This window comes from Strix aluco, chromosome Z (genome assembly GCF_031877795.1).
Source record: "Strix aluco isolate bStrAlu1 chromosome Z, bStrAlu1.hap1, whole genome shotgun sequence".
Lineage (NCBI taxonomy): Eukaryota > Metazoa > Chordata > Aves > Strigiformes > Strigidae > Strix > Strix aluco.
This window is the reverse complement of record NC_133971.1, coordinates 3,390,795-3,408,319: the sequence shown is the minus strand read 5'-3', so window position 1 is coordinate 3,408,319 and position 17,525 is coordinate 3,390,795. Positions and strand designations below refer to the sequence as shown.

Below are 17,525 nucleotides of genomic sequence, written 5' to 3'. Positions count from 1 at the left end.
ATTACTTCTGAATGCCCACACCAGGCCAAACCATGTGTTTTGGAAGGTCTGAATAGCTGTTTTTGTTCCGGGTCCACACTGCTGTTACAGGAGTGCCTAAAGAGATGGTTTCACATACCACAAAGAGTGAAACAGGGCTAAATTGATCCTGTGCACTCCATGGCAGTTTGGATGTCTTCACTCTGTGATGAAAGGACTGTACATGAACAATGCGTTGTTCTTGGACGTTGTCAGTGCATGTAGCATGAGCTGATGGCTGGTGACCTGTGGCCTGTGTGGTGGCCTGGAGCCAGGAGACCAGCCTGATAACATGGCTGGTCAGGCAGGGGCCCGTCCCACTGCCCTCAGTGAGGTGGGAGAGCAGGCTGGAGCAAGTAACTGGGGGCAACCTGGAGCCCAGGGCATCAGGCAAGGTCATGATGGTGGGGCAAGTCAAGCCAAGGAACACACGTCAGGTTTAGGCTGGATGATGGTGACTGGGGTCAGGCACAGCCCAGTGATCTCCAGGCAGCTCCACAGGGAGGACACGAACCCAAGGTCAAGCCAGAAAGTCACCTGGTGGATCCTGTCCAGGGAACTTATGAGGATTTATATGTCTGTACCTCGGAGTGTAGACAGGAGAGATCCTATTGTGCACATCGTTCATTGCTCATGTAACAGATGCTCAGAGTTGGAAGCCTAAGCCTAGGTGCTTCTATTCCATTTTTTGCATAGGCTATTTTATGGATTTTTTGAGTAGTAACGAACATTTACTATGTCAGAGCAGTGATAGCAATCTGGCCAGTCATACAGAGAAAACACGGTCAGATCAATCAATCAATCAATCGAGTGATCTTGGTGTTGAAGATGGGATTTGGGTGGAGAAACCTCCCCAACAATGGTTTTCTTTAGCAGTGGATGGGCTGAATCACTAGTTGCTTTCTGACCTGAAAGTTCTCTAGATTCTGATCTGACTTACACTGTGACTGTGTAAAAGTAATAAAGTATTACCAGTCTTCTCAGTCCTTTCAAAGAACACCTGGAGGTGCTCAAGATGCACACCTCATGGTACCTCATGACTGTTTCATTTCTGATGCCCTCTGGATTTTTGCAGTGCTACCATTGTGCATTACAACACAATATTAGATTCTGTCATGACTACTCAGTTCATATTAATGGGCTTTTTTGTCTGAGCTGTGTTTGGATTCATGCAGTGTAACTTCATGAAGCTGAAAGAGATTTTATTTCTGGCATGCCCTTTCACTTTCTCACGAATTGTTATGTCTTAACTACTTAAGCTTGTACAGACATATCAGAAACTCACTTGACATAATGGTTCATTTGTATTCTTTGTTGTAAATTATATTACCAACAGCTTAGCGATATAATTAAATTTTAGCATTACCAACTCTGGAATTTTCTCCTTGATCTTTTCATTGTATTAATACTTTGATGGTTTTGGAACACATTTGCATATGTTTCTGAAGGAAGGAAGAATGTCTCAATATATAGTATTTAAAATCTATCCTCACTGGAAATCAATGAGAAATTTCTGTTAACTCAGATCTGCTATTTTAAACAATGTATCTACAAGTGTATTTGCTTTATTTTCTCAAACTTTTGAGTGAAGTTTTATCTCCACTGAATTCTGAGTCTGAGTTCTTTTTGAGATTAGTGAGGTCAGGATTTTACTTTGTAAATGCTGTGGTAATCTGTTTGTGCTATTTGGATAGGAGATACAGGTTTTATATATATTTATTTCAGATTAAGTCAAAATGCGTGATTGTCATTGCAGAATAATACTGCCCTTTCAACTGACTTGATGTGGTAGGCCAAAGTGCTTGGCCAAAATGGAACTAATTAAGAGATTAGCAAATGCTCTTTTATTTTTGTACTTTTGTTTGTTATATTTTTATATTGGTATTTTAATTTGGTAATCTGGTTAACTGAAAAATTGTCAAATATAAAGTTTAATGTGATTTTGTGCCAAAATAGTTTTTGATATGTACCCTACTGTGCTTATCTGTTTTTATCATTACTTTGGCAGATTGGTGAAATAACATATCATGGAGGGATGTAGTTTGTTTGTTTTAAATGAAGGGCTAATTATAATATAGGCTGCTGGTGCAGTTGTGAGCAGGCACAGACGTCAGCAATAATCGAGCTCTTGGAAGAGGGCTTGGTAGGGTATACCATCAGTGGGTCTTGGCATGCCGAATTGGTCATGAGGTCATTTCTCCAAACTGGGAACTGCCCACTGGCTACCATTTGTCAACCGGAAAATGCCCTGCAAGTAGTGTTCCCATAAAATGAACATTATAAGCATTTGGAAAAGAAAATATCTTTGTGTTGTGTGGGTTTTTTTTGTTGTTTTGTTTTGTTTTGTTTTGTTTTGTTTTGTTTTAAATTATTATTATTCTTTTCTAAGATTAGTACTCTTGAAATTCTAGCAAGTGGCACTTTCATTCCTTCCCCCATCCCCTTTCTCTGTGTTGACAGGGTAGAGACAGAAAGGTTTGTCGTGTACTTTGGGTAAGTGCAGTAAACTGTGGTTTGTCTTCAGTGAATCAATGCTTTGTTTTACAAGTGATTGGTTTGGACAGAATCTGTCTTTATAATTCCTTTTCCTCTCAGGAATCACATCTTCTGCATCTCTTCAGACAATGCATGCTTGCCCTTTGGTGTTTAATTTGATGGCATGGGGTTCTGGCTTAAAGACATTTCTTTATTTAGGATCTGTGAATGAAGAAGGTTATGAATGCACGGCTCAGTGTTTGATACTTGAGCGTTTGATGCAATAATGGATTGGTTGTTTTAAACTGCCAGAAATACAGTTTGCCCCGACTAAATGACTGAACTGACTAGAATTATGGAGAAGTTTTCTGTGGTGAAAGATGAACAGCTATCTTGTTTTTGAATAACCCACATTTAGTTTATGTTAACACAAGTTATTGTGTTTACTGACATATTTTTTTATGTGCCATAAACATGACATATTACCATTTAAAATAGATATTTCCTGTTTTGCATCTTATATCTTCCCTGTAGACTTTGCTACAAGATACACTGCTATTTCTCTGTTTGTGTGTGGGCGTTCCAGTTATTTATGGAGTGTCTGTGGAAACAGTTTTGGAACAGATTTCAAATACTGGATACAATAGATCGTGTTTCTTTCTACATGAAATAGTGTTTCAGGAAGTCTGGGTTGTAGTACAGTGAAACCATAAAAATATTTACAGTATGTTCGACCAAGAGTTCATTGAAATTTTCATCCAGGAAACATGGAAGATGCACAGGAATCTAAATACATAAAACATGATATAATAAGCCATATCCAAACCGTCAGTCTGAAGGTACATTCTTGATGCATCCTCAGTAGTAGTTTTTCTGGCATTTTTAGTGTAATAAACTTAAAGCAATGCCATTGAAAATTACCACATCTGAGGAAATGAATGCAAGAAATGTGCAAGGTTTCCTTCTCTTGTCAGATAAGGCCCATTTGTGTCCATGATGAAGACCAAGATCATGTGGTGGTAGCCCGGGGGGAGGAATCCTCCACCAAGAGGAGCTTTATTTGCTCATGCCTGCACCGTTCTCCATATGCTTTTAGGCAGCAGGTTTGTGAGTAAGGGAGGAGAAGGGGAATGAGACAGCTACTGAGCACAGATCCAATGCTTACTAGAGCCGGACTGGGATCCTACAGGTAGTGTCCACATCTTACAGAAGGCAGGTTAACAAACAGATGAGGATGAAATCCACAATGTTGAGGGGCAACTCTCTTCCAATTTGTAGCAGTAGTAAATTTTGCAGAAGAGTGAAAGAATGTGTAGTTGTCAATGTAATTTCTATTTGTTTAAGTGATTTTGGATTATCCTTTATGTTTTGATCCAAATACAAAGAAATACTGAATGTAACTAATTTTTACTACTCAATTCTATATCTTTTCCTGTGTGGTGTGTGCATGTGTGACTAAAAAAACCCAGAATCACCGACTATAAAAACTAAGCAGAAAACAAAGTTTCTTCAGAGGCAAAGACTTTTTTAAAAATGGATAAAACATACTGATGTGTCTTTCCTAATTTATTTCAATCTTTGCAGGTCATTGTTTTCGTAATTTATTAATAAAATTCATAAGTATTCTGATGCCCTTCACACAGGTGTGGATTTACATGTCAAACAGAATTGTCACTCAAATAAACCTCTTGCCTTCCTTTCTCAGGGTCAGTGTGGAAAACCAAATACTGAAATATGGGTTTACTACTCGTGAAATTATTATTCTGGAAAATGATGATCCTGGAGGAGTGTTTGAATTTTCTCCCTCTTCCAGAGGTCCCTACAGTATCAAGGTAGCTATCTGAGTAATTTTTCTCAATCATTATGGATGATTTAGTTTAAGCAGAATACTAGAAAAGAGCTGGATTTTCTTTTGTACAGGAAGGGGAGTCTGTTGAACTGCAGATTGTCCGCAGTAGAGGAAGTCTCATCAGGCAGTTTCTACGCTACACTGTAGAACCAAGAGACAATAATGAGTTTTATGGAAGCACAGGAATCCTGGAGTTTAAGCCTGGTGAAAGAGAGATCATAATTACTCTTCTGACAAGGATGGATGGGATTCCAGAGGTAAAAATTAATATTTTTCTCTTTTCAATTTCTGTTCACAGCCATATTAGTTTGTCACTTATTAAAATATAGGCAAATATATAGGACAAGTGTGTAATGGCTTTTCTCCAGAATGTCTTCCCAACCTCCAAACCAGTGATGACTGGATATATAGAAAGTGTCTTTGGGTTTAATAGTCCTCAGTGGATTTTTTTTCCGTGAATTGAAACAGTTACACTTTGCATCCATGTAAATTTTTAGCATTCATGACATTCTGTAGTACAGAGTTTAACTGAACTCTTTATGAAGAACCAATGCTTTTGGTTGCTTTTCTAGTAACCATCTGCTAGTTTTACTCAGTGTTCCCCAGTCTAGACTAATATGTGCCATATAGATACATAGATCCAATAGTTGTTATAATGTTCCTTGAAGCATTACCTGTGAGCTTTTTAAGAAATATATGAAGTACGATGTCCCATTAGATTAATAAAGCAAGCAGATACAGTCTTTTTAAATTAGTTTGCTGTCAATGGTTCTAAAATCTTTGCTTTCTCTGTTACAAAGCCAGAAATGTTAATTAATCTTACGGAAAAGTTACCTTTCAGGGAGCACTACAAATATATTTGTACTACTGAATTGATATGATACTAAGTTAAGTACACAAAATAAGTCCTTGCCTGTAATAATGCTAGATTTTTGGAAAAAATGGTCCTATCAGAGATAGAAATTTCTAATTATTTCTTTGTTATGATGATGTACAAACGCTGTGCATGTAGAAAGCGTGTGTGATTTCCTTTTGTTTAAGTTTGCATCTCTTTCTGCCTGGCTAGGGACTGTGGATGTTTGTTTTGGATGTGAATACTGAATATGTATTTTTATTCTGACTGTTTCCCTCTTCTAGCTGGATGAGATCTATTCTGTAGAACTCAGTGGCTACAGTGAAATGCCAGGCAAGTTGGGGAATGCCACAAGGGTCAATATAACCATTTTGAAGAACGATGATCCACATGGTGTCATTCAGTTTCTACCTGATGAACTATCAGTAACAATAAAGGAAAGTAAAGGAGAAGACATCTATGCTGGTAATTCTTTTTTGTTAGAGTTACTGATTTATCTGCTGTCTGCCCCTGCAAGGCTTCTTTTCCCCATTGCACCTTTCTAGGACAATGTCTGACTCAAGTCTCCACTCAGGAGTTTCCAGAGTGGTACAGTGCTGGTATGATGAGCAGTGGAGGCTGAAGTGGAGAAGAATGGGCCTGGAAAGCCAGAGGGATCAGTCCAGTAAAAAAAAATGTCTAGAGAATATGCCAGACAGGAAGATGGAGTATTGATGTATGTGCCAAGTGCAACCTGGAGGTAGTAGCTCTGCTTGTGGAGCATGAAGAGTAGGGTGCTATGTGAGAGAAGAATTGAGCTAAATCTTCATATGGGTGACTTCAACTTGTCTATCTCTGTTCAATTATTGAGTACATTTACAGACAATAACAAAGTTGAGCAAGTCTGGACTGCTTTAGTGGTCTGTCTTTGTGTGTCCTGTGTGTAGTGCTCTCACATATTATTAGTTTTGCGAGAAGTGGATTTGCTTATTATTTCCTTTCCTTTTTCTTTGTTTCAGCTTTGCTGACCTTTTACTTTTTGATTTGTGTTGTTCTGAAGATGCACACTGACTGTATACATTTGCTTTCTTTAGCTGCCTACAGAGTTGTAAGAAACCAAGGAAACTATGGCAATGTTACTGTGTCTTGGGTTGTTGACCCAGCCTGTACCAATGACATCTATCCAGAACAAGGGACTATTTTCTTTGATAATCTGGAGTTTTCAAAAAATATCACCATTTACTCACTGCCAGATGAGGTAAACATTTTTACAGTGGTTTTGTGCGAGTATATGGGACAAAGAGTAAGTGCTAAAACCTTACCATTGAAGGAGAAAGAAGGAACGTCTGTTTTTTAAGATCCTGATAAGTATTTGTAGGAAACACCGAAATACTTGCATAAAACTGAGATTACTTCAGGAAATCATAAAAGAATTTGAGAAGCTGTGCATACCTATAAAAAGAAGTTAGAAGCTGAGCGTAGTTGAATATAGTTAGATTTTAGAAAAGTTCATTTGAATAAAAACCTTGTTTTGATAGCAGGAATCCTAATTTTTATTTTTAATGCTGATATATTTGAAGTAATATAAGAAAGAATGAGAATAATTAATAATAAATAAATAAAGCTGAAAAATAAATTACATGTATCAGAAGCAGGAAGCTGCAAGATAACTTTTGGGTCACCTGTAGAACAGTAAAGATGAAGGGACTTATTTACAAAGATTTTAGAGGGGTGATTTCTCAGTAACTGTATCAACTGTTGTTTGTAATCCCTCTTGACACACCTAAGGATCAGTAAGTGAAAAACAATGCTCAGAAATCTCTGGTTTGTTAACCCTCTCAGTTGTTTATTTTAATTTCTTCATTGTTTTGTATGCAAGAAATTAATTTTGTAATACTCTCCCTTTCAGGTACCTGAAGAGATGGAAGTGTTCATCATCAGCTTATTCAATGCTACTGGTGGAGCCAGACTGGGCAATATAACCAATGCAATTTTAAAAATTACAAGGAATGATGATCCCATTTATTTTGCAGGTTAGATATTATTGGTTTTAAATGTAGAATACATATACTACACCAAACAGATTTTATTGACAGACCAGATCATTGAGAAATCCTAATCCCAGTGGAGCTAGTATAAAACATTCATGTTTTTGTTGTGTTGAATTTGTGTTTGTTTCCTTCAGAACCCTCTCTTATTTTATTTCATTATTGTCTTTGTTGATGCTGGGATTGGTTAGGTGGCTCAGTAGAACAATATTCTCTTGTATCTACAAGTATTTCCATGCCTTTATCACATATGTCTTCTGTTTCACTGAGGAGAAGGGTCCTCTTGGGGAGGATTAAGAAAACAGACCACATGCAAGGAGCTCAGGCTTGAACTGAGGTAGATTTGTTGCTTGTGTATTTTCAGAACCTCTGACAGTGAGCGTTAAAGAAGGAAGTGTGGCAAACTTTACGGTCCTAAGGAATGGATCGACTGACGTTGCTGTTGCTGTCCAGTATATTACTGTGAACGGAGATGCAACGGCTGAAGAGGGAGACTTTGTTCCCAGTGGAAAGAGCAGTGTCATTTTGTTCGATGTTGGAGAAAGACAGCAGAATTTGTCTGTGTATATTAATGATGATGATACCCCTGAAACTGATGAAACATTTTATATCTTTCTTTTGAATTCTACAGGTAAAATTAATGATTTGATGTATGGTTAGTAACTCTCCTTTTTTTTTTTCTGCAATTTTTTACCAGTTTGGTCTTATCATAAAGCAATATATAAATGCCAAGCATTATATCAATAACATTTGCTTCAGCATTTCTATATAATTAATGTACACAGTGTGTTTGGATTTTAATCTTGAATTGTTTAATTGGAAACAAAAATCAAATGATACAGCTGAAAACTTTCCTGCAAAAACAACTGGAGTGAAAGTCTCTTTTCAAATGTAAATGCTCCAAATTAGATGGGGTTTTGACTTGACTACAGAAACACAAGGCTAAAGAATGTTAGCACTGCAACAAGTCTTAGGGAAAGAGGGATTCTTTTAGGGTTTTTTGTCGTGCTTCACTGTATACTACACAACTGCCTGATTTCTGTAAAAACAAACAGAACTGTCTCATTTTAGAGGAAGACCATGTAAATTGGTCTCTGTTTTGTTTTTGTAGTAGTGCAACGTATGCATACATTTTTCTTGGTTTGGCTTTATAGTTTTACAATGCTTCATCTACAGAAAAATGTGTGTTAGAAATTACCCAATATACCACCCATGAAGAACAGGTTTATCTTAGAAATAACAGTGTTTTGGTTTGTTTTTTAAATGTTATCATTTAGCAGGAAATGATACAAAATTATTCACCACATTCTTATTTTTGAAATAGATGTCTTCTGGAATAAACCATCACTGCTGTGTAATATTGATAAGAAAATATAAGTTAAATGTAAGAAATAGGTAAATTTTCCTGGGCTCTACCTGCTTAATAATGACCCTTCTCACCCTTAGCCCTGCCAAAACTCAAGGTGTAGTGGAAGAGTCATCTACAGTTGTGTTTAGCAAATTTGAATGATTTACTGTCCTCCAGTTGTTATTATTCTGCAGCTGAGAGGTAATAACAGGCTGTGAATGCCCTCCATATCTTTGCAATGCAAAATTTATTTAATTATATAAATTATATAAAATGTTATTTAATGAAACAAAGGAAAACTATCACAATTATACATCAGACTGTACCTTCACATTAGATTGTGTGGTAGGTTCATAAATTGAAATACCTACTAGGGATTCATTTCAGGATGAGGAAACATAAAATTAGATTTCTTCACTTAGTCATGCGTACTCAGTGTCTTAGCCCTCATGACAGTCTATAATGATCTAGTCTTCACAGTCAGTGATTCTGAGAGTGCTTCAGGTCACACCACAGTGGACACCCTGTGGCTGATCTGTGAATTGCTCACAAGGCTTCACTGATGAACTGCATCTGCCTGAGATGTTGGTAGCAGGCAGCCAGAGAATTACAGGGGAATTTTTAGCAATTATTGGACTATAAGTTAGCTTATGTGTTTCCTGAGGTCAGCTAGCGTTCACTCTGGTATCCAGGTCTCTTACAGAACATCAACTGTATGGGAATGATTGGACAAAGCCATTCTTCTCCCTTCTTAAATTTTCTCTTTGTTCATCTCTTTCTCCTTTAATAACTTTCTTTGGGATCTGCTGGTATTTTCTCTTACCACTCTATCGGGAACCTATGATGGCTTTTCTCCTGGCACACTGGTCCTACAAGAATGGGTAGCTACAGGCTCGCTTTGCCTCTAAGAGCAGGATCATATCATCATGCAGTCTCTCTAGAATCACTAAGAAGACAGAATATTTCTGTACACATTTCTGAAAGCAAAAAAAATTATTTTCTTTCTATGATCCGTTGCATATATTTGCCTTGATTATTACACCCTTTTTGAAAATTATGGCGGGCTGTTGAGGCTCAGAGAAAATACAGATAGAGGTATATGAAGTTAAAGTAAGAAACACATTGTTTGCTTGGAACAAAGGCTAGTCTAACACTGTTCAATAGGGTGAAAAATGGGATGGGGTGGAAACATAATGTACATCTGTGGACATAGAAAGGATGTTAGAATGTCCCTACAGTGCTAATATACACACAGAAATCCTACTAGCTTCTAGTCTGCTTCACAGGTATCTTATATTTTTTCCTATCTGATAGGCGGTGATATGGGTGTGAATAAGCTCTTAGACACTGGTCTTAGCTCATATTTAGTTTAAGTGCAATACTTCTATTCTAGGTCTAAAGGAAAGCTGGGATCTCTGAATACCTATATTTTTCTTTTGACTTGACTAATTGATCAGACATGAAATACTACCTCTCATACAATCCTTTCTGCTCAGAAACACATCTTCTCTGGTCATGTCACATATATTTTTTCCTGCAAATCTTATGTCTTGCTCTCTGCATGAGATGCTACTTAAGTATTTTTACTCTGATTTGCCTGTTACAGAGCATCTCAAAAATTGGTTTTTCACTGATTATCATTGCTCATTTCTTGCATAAAAGCATAAAACCAGTTGGTGTGAGAAGGAAACTCCTTCAGTTTTAGAGTTGCTTTCATTTCTGATACCAGTTTTCATAAAATTAATCACCCTCTTTTTAGGGGATACTGTTATCTTTAAGGCTGGAGTGGCTACAGTTATTATTGAAGCAAATGATGATCCTAATGGAATTTTCTCCTTGGAACCTTTAGAGAAGCCAGTGGAAGAAGGCAAAAGTAACAATTTTTTGTAAGTAACTTTTAAATAACACTTTTGCACTTCTTTTGGACTCATGTGTGTGGTACTTTATGGATAGTACTTAGATCTAATCCCGTGCAAGTTTGCATTGATAAAAATGTATTAAAGAAAATTAGCTTTACTAAATTTTGAATTAAATGATCCGTAAACATGTTGAAGACATCAACTGTTTTATTATCAAGTAGACTATGCATATTAAAATGTATACAGAAATTCATATTAAAATGTAAATAAATAAGACTACAGCATTGTTGAATTGTTTCTCAGTAGACTTTAGATACACAGTAATCTGGATAATTTAGCAGACTGTAACATGGACTAACAGAGAAATAAAAAATCTTTTCAAAATATAGCTAAATATGACTAATTCTTTCTGTTAGTTTGTTTTTATTCTACCTTTTAATACAGATGAAAGTCTGTACTCAGAGTCCAGATGTGACCGTCTTCTAGACTGAAAATGCCCTTCCCTAGTCTGACCTCTGAAAGTGTTTTCTTTCCAGCCACTGGGATGTATTCAAGAATGGGAAGGGTTAAGAAAGGAATTTGCTTGGCATCTTACCTTGTTATGTTCCATAAAGTCAGGATGGGATTATAATTTGGCAAAAATACTGATTTTTCATCAAGAAACCTCCAGACAGGTTGTATAGAGAAGTTAGGTCACAATAAAGGTGATAGTGTGAACAGTTAGGGAAGAGGCTCTTTTAACATTTAATTACCTTTTATATATTTTTATTTGATTTTTTTTGTTATATTAAGGCCCTGAAACAGATGCCTATGACTTTTTGATTGTGTTACGCATCTAAAAAATGAAAATCCTTGAGAAAAGATGATTTTAAATATATTGTATGTTTGGTTTTGTTATGCTGCTCTTTGAGGTTTTTTTGGTCCTCTATAATCTTATATTCCAGGATATATTTTTTTATTTGATGGTGTGAAGAATGATGATTTGAACTGAACATGTTTATATACAGATGTTTTATGGATACCAAGATCACCAACATTTGAGCACCTTGCTCCATCTTCAGTGATGAAATCTGTTTACTAGGGAGCTGTCTCTTCCATACCCTCACTGCTTTGGCTGTTGTGTAGTACATAACAAAAGGGTCAGAGCAGCATATAACCTAACTGCTGAGAACAGCTGTGGCAGCACTGAGCTTTAGAGGGAGTAATTGGAGTTACTGCAGCAGTGCTACACAGCTGGGATAGAGTGCCCTGGTTAATTGCAAAAAAAAATTAAAAACCTTTGAAAGCAGAATCAACATAATTGTGTTGCTGTGCCTAGACTGGTTTTGCTAAACTAATTTTTCAGCCTGATATAATCTCCTTGTACAGCATTTTATTTTGCTGTGCAAAGAGATGTACACTTTTTATATGTAAAGCACACTTTGTTAATACAGGCACTATATACTTCAGTTTTTATTTATAATGCCTTTTCGATATTGGTGAAATTATGTTACCAGATAGCTATAGAAAAAGTAAAATCTTGGTTTTATTTACTACGTTCTTATACTGGAATAACCAGAGCTTTCTGAAGGACAAAGAACATAACTCAAATTTGATACCAATGTAAGAAAGAATTTAAGGAGACTTGATGGTTAAAGGGAGAAATGTTTATGGTTAAATGTAGATGATTTTCTTGTCTAAGGTTGGCCAGGTATATCAATTTTTAATGTTAACTTGCTGCACAATTATACATTTGTAGTTATTATTTAAGTAATAGAAGTGCAAGACAAACTGATGTTTAGCTTAACAATACTACTTTGCATGGGCTTGCAGTGGTTACTTTTTTTCTAAGGTACCTGTGGTAAACCTGGGAGTAGAATTATACTGTGAAATTGCAGGCCTTCAAAGAGGATTATATAATTGTATTTATTGTTCATGGTTATTTAGAACATTGTATGCTATTTTCCACAGTAAGGAAGATTAGTGTAATCGTGTTTTCCCTTGCTAATGAATGCTGATGCATACCTGCCAGGACGATCACTCTTTCTGTATCACTGAACAGGGTTTTGAGACACAGAGGACACTTTGGCAATGTCTCACTGACCTGGCAGCTCTTTGATAATGACTCTGCACTGAGGCCAGGAGAAGAGTTCTATGAAACTTACGGGACTGTGTTCTTCATGGATGGTGAAGGATCAAAGCCAATAACACTCCGTGCTATTTCAGATAGAATTCCTGAATTCAATGAATTTTACATTCTGAAGTTGGTGAATGCTTCAGGTATTGTCTTCCATATCACCATTCCCTTCATATCTGGTAGAAACGAATTATGTTTAATCAGTCAAAAAGAAACCAACCCTGGAAATCATGTCTTGATATCCTGTACTTTTCTGGTAAGGTTTTAGGTTTTATTTTTCATTTCATCTTAATTTAGGTATATGAATGCAGTTATTCAGTTCCTGAATTACTGTTATAGACATTTTGGTGATCTGACCTCTAAAAAGAGACCTCTTGGTGATTTCAGAGATGCAGATCTTCATGTAGTTGAAGAAAAATAAAACTATGGTTTTATTAAAATAAAATATGGCCATGCATGTCTACCAAAATGGAGGTTGGTTGGTTTGTTTGCTTTTTTCTAGAGGAGGTAAAATACTTATAGTTACCACTTCATAGGACTTAAATTACAACTGCTACAGGTCTGCTACTGAGCAGAGTTCCAAATCTACACTCATCCCACCTCAGTACTATTTATGGTCTTCTGTGCCCAGACACAAATGAAAATATGTGTTGACCTTTTATGTAAGCGAAATCCACATGCATGTACAGAAGTTTTCCTACCCATAATAGGTAGGTCGCTGCACACGTTGAAAATGGAGGCTCTACATTCACATCATGATCTTTGCATCATGAATTCTTACTGTGAATTCTTACTTAGATAACTGACAGAAATAGAAATAATGGCAGGACTTGGCAGCAGTTCTAATACACAACGGGTTACTGATTCTGCAAGGTATCTCTGCTTCTGTTTCAGAGGCAATGGGCCAAATTTTGCCATTCCATATTCAAGTAAATCTTGGAGTAATATGAGAACTGAATTTGGCCCCATGTTTGTCAAATGAATCAAAGGTAACCTATCTCATTTACTAATTCAGAAAAGTTGGAGCTAATCTTATGTTAGCTGAAAGACAAATGTGTGTTTTGCAGTTAAAAAATAACATACTGCTTTGTTTTCTATGAAAATTGTCACTATAGTGTTAAATATAATGATACAGTTAAATTATGTAATTAATAAATCAGAGCATTTTCTAAGAGTTCAGAGGCTCTTTAAAGAAGATTCAAGCCTTTTTAGAAAGATATTTTATTAAAAAACCTTTAAGTACTTAGTAAGTTTTTTCAGATTGTGGTGTTTGAAACCAACTATTAACTTTTGCTCTAACTTTCGTTATATAGGTGGGTCACCTGGTCCTGGTGGTCAGTTATCTGAAACAAACCTTGCTGTAACCGTGATGATCCCATTCAATGATGACCCTTTTGGAGTCTTTGTTATAGATCCAGAGAGCCAGGACAGAGAGATAGTGGAAGATGTTCTTTCTGAAGATGATCTTTCCTATATTACAAACTTCACCATCTGGAGACAACAAGGCACCTTTGGTGTTGTCCGTTTAGGTTGGGAAATACTGTCTAGTACATTCGAAGCTGGACTACCATCAATGGTAGACTTCTTGCTGCTGGGATCATTTCCAAGTTCAGTACAATCTCAGCCCCACATGAGGCGCCATCACAGTGGAACAGATGCTTTGTATTTCAGTGGAAAAGAGGATGCATTTGGGATTATTGGTCCGGAATACCCATACAATGGAAATACTGCAGTAACCAATTTTACATTTTCAGCGTGGTTAATGCCTAGTGCCAGTACTGATGGTTATATAGTTGAAAAGGATGACGGTAATGGGACCTTATATTACGGCGTGAAAATCCAGACAAATGATTCTCATGTTACTGTAGGGCTTCATTATACAGCATTAGGATCCAACATGACATATATGGCTAAAACAACAGTCCTGAAATATCTGGATGAAAATACTTGGCTTCACCTTCTGATTACTCTGGATGAAAGTATAATTGAATTTTACGTGGATGGAATTCCAGTTCTGGGAGGAATTAAGAGCCTTAAAGGAGAAGCAATTGCTGATGGTGAGCCAATAGCCTGCATTATTGTTCTTCATATGTAAAGTTCTGCAATGTATAGAAGAGCCTAGCTCCTTGACAGGTGTATGCAAGGTACTGCAATTATTATATCTGATTAGTTAATTGAAAAGAATGGATAGAAGATTCTGAGGATTTCCAAAAAGCATATGGAAATTAGATCTGGGAATGTTCCAAAAACTTCAGAACTGTAACAGAGCTTGGATTGCAATAATTTGAAAATAATAATTTTTAATTACATTTATAGAAGTATTCTTATCATGTATACATATTGTTATATATGTTTGCGATTAATAGTTTCTATAAGATTTACAGTACTGTAGCTTAGAAAGGACTATTTTCCTCTCAATTTCTGAAACAAAATGCAATAATGATTTTGTTTCTAATTGTGTATTATATTAAAACAAAGCCAGTATCTTGTAAGCAATAGAATTTTTCAGGGGGTAGATTTACTTAAGTATGTGTTTATGTTGTATATGAAAATTATTCCTATAACTTTAATAGTGTTCCAAGGAACACGCACATGTGTACTTCAGTTTATCTAACTGGATAGTCCCAGATGTCATTTTAGTCACAAGCAACCGTTATGGACATTCACTCTGAACTTGCATAGCAGTGTCCAGAGAAGTATCAGAACAATTCCTTTACAAAGTCAGGTATTGTGTGGTCAGAGTACATTTATATTTACTCTTTCTTTTGCAGTTTCCCACTGTTCCGCATGCATTTTTTTTCTTGGAGATCATCTCCATCCTTTTTCCCTTCTTCCCCTTGCCTTCAGTTTCACATGTTTTCTTTGGTGGGTATAGGCAGTGAATGATTATCAAATTCTTGAATACAATCTCCTTTCCTGTAATCAAAGAAAGACAGTTAAAAAACATACAATGATGTTAAATGCATATACATCTATATGCATATATGTACACAAACATAGAGTGAGAATCGAGAGACTTCATTAATTGTATAGTGTAGTATTTTATTTCTGCCTGTAAATTTCCAGTGGTTGAAGTCTGAGAAAAACCTTTGCCCTCTGTAACAAAGTAGTGCCTCTGCAATTAATAATTTCCATCAGACTTGCAGTGCTGTAGCTGAGAAAGGATTTTTTTTCCCCTCAGTTTCTAAAACAAAGATGTGTGAAATGCAATAATGCTTTTGTTGCTAGAAGGATATGTCTGAGTCGTTGTAAATTTTCTGTATTAGTGGAGATGGCATATGCTCTGTCTGGAGATACTACAAGTATAAGGTAAGGATTTAATCTCTCTCCGTTTAATGTTGGATGCTACACAGTGGTGAGCAGAGTAGCCCAGTTTTTCTCACCATCCTCCGCCTTGTGTCCTGGGACTATTATCAGCTGCTGTGGTTGCTTGTCTTTAGCACTGACACTCGGTGTCGTATGTATGCCAGTGCATTCAAGAGCACAGTTTCTTCCAAATCCAGAAAACAGCTGGAAAGAAGAGATATCTATGTGTTTTAGCACAATAGGAATGAGTATGAGCTACCGGCTTAGTATATTTGTGTAAAAGGTAGCTGTGATCCCATGATCTGCTGAGCAGGATAATTGTTTGGAGACAGAGAAATATTAATGCTGTTGTAGAAAGCTTTTGGAATCTGGTGTACATTTCTGAAATCCATATTCCCAGTGCATTGGGGAAAAGCATGTCCAGAAGGGCTAATGCAATGATGATGAGTATCATCAGAATGGAGCCACTGTCCTAGCAGAGAGAGACAAAATGGGGTCTGTTTGGCAAAAAAAAAGCCAAGAGGGGCTGGTGTTGTACTCTGCAAATCTCTAATAGAAAGAGAGAAATTTCCAAATCTTATTAAAATAAGGGATGATGACAATGTGTTGGTAGAACTAGTTGGATGAAAAACCTGAAGAGCCTAGGATGGAGTTGTTCAACCTGTGATGATCCACCTGTAACATTGACACGAGTCTCAAGGAACCTCCTGATTTTGCATTTCAAGATCAATATGATTCCTAATCCAGGGATAATAAACAATTTACATTGATTTTTAACAATTACAGCTATTCAGCTGCAGATTTATTGCTTTGAAGAAATTCAATAACATGAGGAAAATTATAATTTCCTTCTCAGGTCCAGGAATAGTGAGAATTGGAGCAGGAGTCAATGGCAGCAGTAGGTACACAGGGCTAATGCAGGATGTAAGGCTTTATGAGCGTAAATTGACACGAGCAGAGATCTATGAACTCCATGCAACTCCCGCGAAGAGTGATGTCCACCCTGTCTCTGGGTATTTGGAGTATCGGCAAGGAGAGACCAATAAATCATTCATTGTGTCTGCAAAGGATGACAAAGAGGAAGAAGGAGAGGAGTTATTCATCCTAAAGCTCATTTCTGTGCGTGGTGGAGCTCGAATTTCACAAGAAAACACCACAGCAAGATTAAGAATACAGAAAAGTGATAATGCTAACGGTTTATTTGGCTTCACTGGAGCATGTATTCCTGAGGTAAGGTGTTCATAAGGAAGATTTTAGGTGAAGTTTTGGACACAAAAGAAAAGCTAATGGCAAGACCGATTGACCTGCATAGGCCCTTGATTTCACACTGTAAGTTTCTGTAGTTAAGCGAAGTTTTTCTAGAATTTGGAAATGTGTAAGTTTTGTTAATACAGGCTCAGGCTTACTGACATTTTAAAAATGCCCCCAAATTATTTTTGTTAAGAAAATTGATTTTATTACTTAAACTAAAGACTAAGGCTTAAATTTTTCTAGAAGAACATTTTTTCCTTCTGTCACATCTGAGATTGGGTTATCAATTAAAATATAAGATTTAATTTTATTTTTTGGTGAATTATTTAATTAATTAATTATTACAAAGATTTTTATTTTATTTTTCTGTGTTACATGATGTGTTTGAAAGAATTTTACTACAGGTCATGCAATGACAAGATG

General features: G+C 36.5%; 1 protein-coding gene across 1 annotated transcript in view; it reads left to right on the top strand.

Moving 5' to 3' along the window:
- Window positions 1-17,525, top strand: part of ADGRV1 (adhesion G protein-coupled receptor V1) — a 297,357-nt gene that overhangs the window by 34,739 nt on the left and 245,093 nt on the right. The window contains exons 13-22 of the mRNA XM_074812785.1: window positions 4,199-4,325; window positions 4,414-4,599; window positions 5,480-5,660; window positions 6,269-6,432; window positions 7,084-7,207; window positions 7,587-7,853; window positions 10,330-10,456; window positions 12,471-12,688; window positions 13,859-14,602; window positions 16,708-17,081. Of these exons, the coding sequence (XP_074668886.1) occupies window positions 4,199-4,325; window positions 4,414-4,599; window positions 5,480-5,660; window positions 6,269-6,432; window positions 7,084-7,207; window positions 7,587-7,853; window positions 10,330-10,456; window positions 12,471-12,688; window positions 13,859-14,602; window positions 16,708-17,081 (2,512 nt within the window). The remainder of the gene's footprint in view (window positions 1-4,198; window positions 4,326-4,413; window positions 4,600-5,479; window positions 5,661-6,268; window positions 6,433-7,083; window positions 7,208-7,586; window positions 7,854-10,329; window positions 10,457-12,470; window positions 12,689-13,858; window positions 14,603-16,707; window positions 17,082-17,525) is intronic.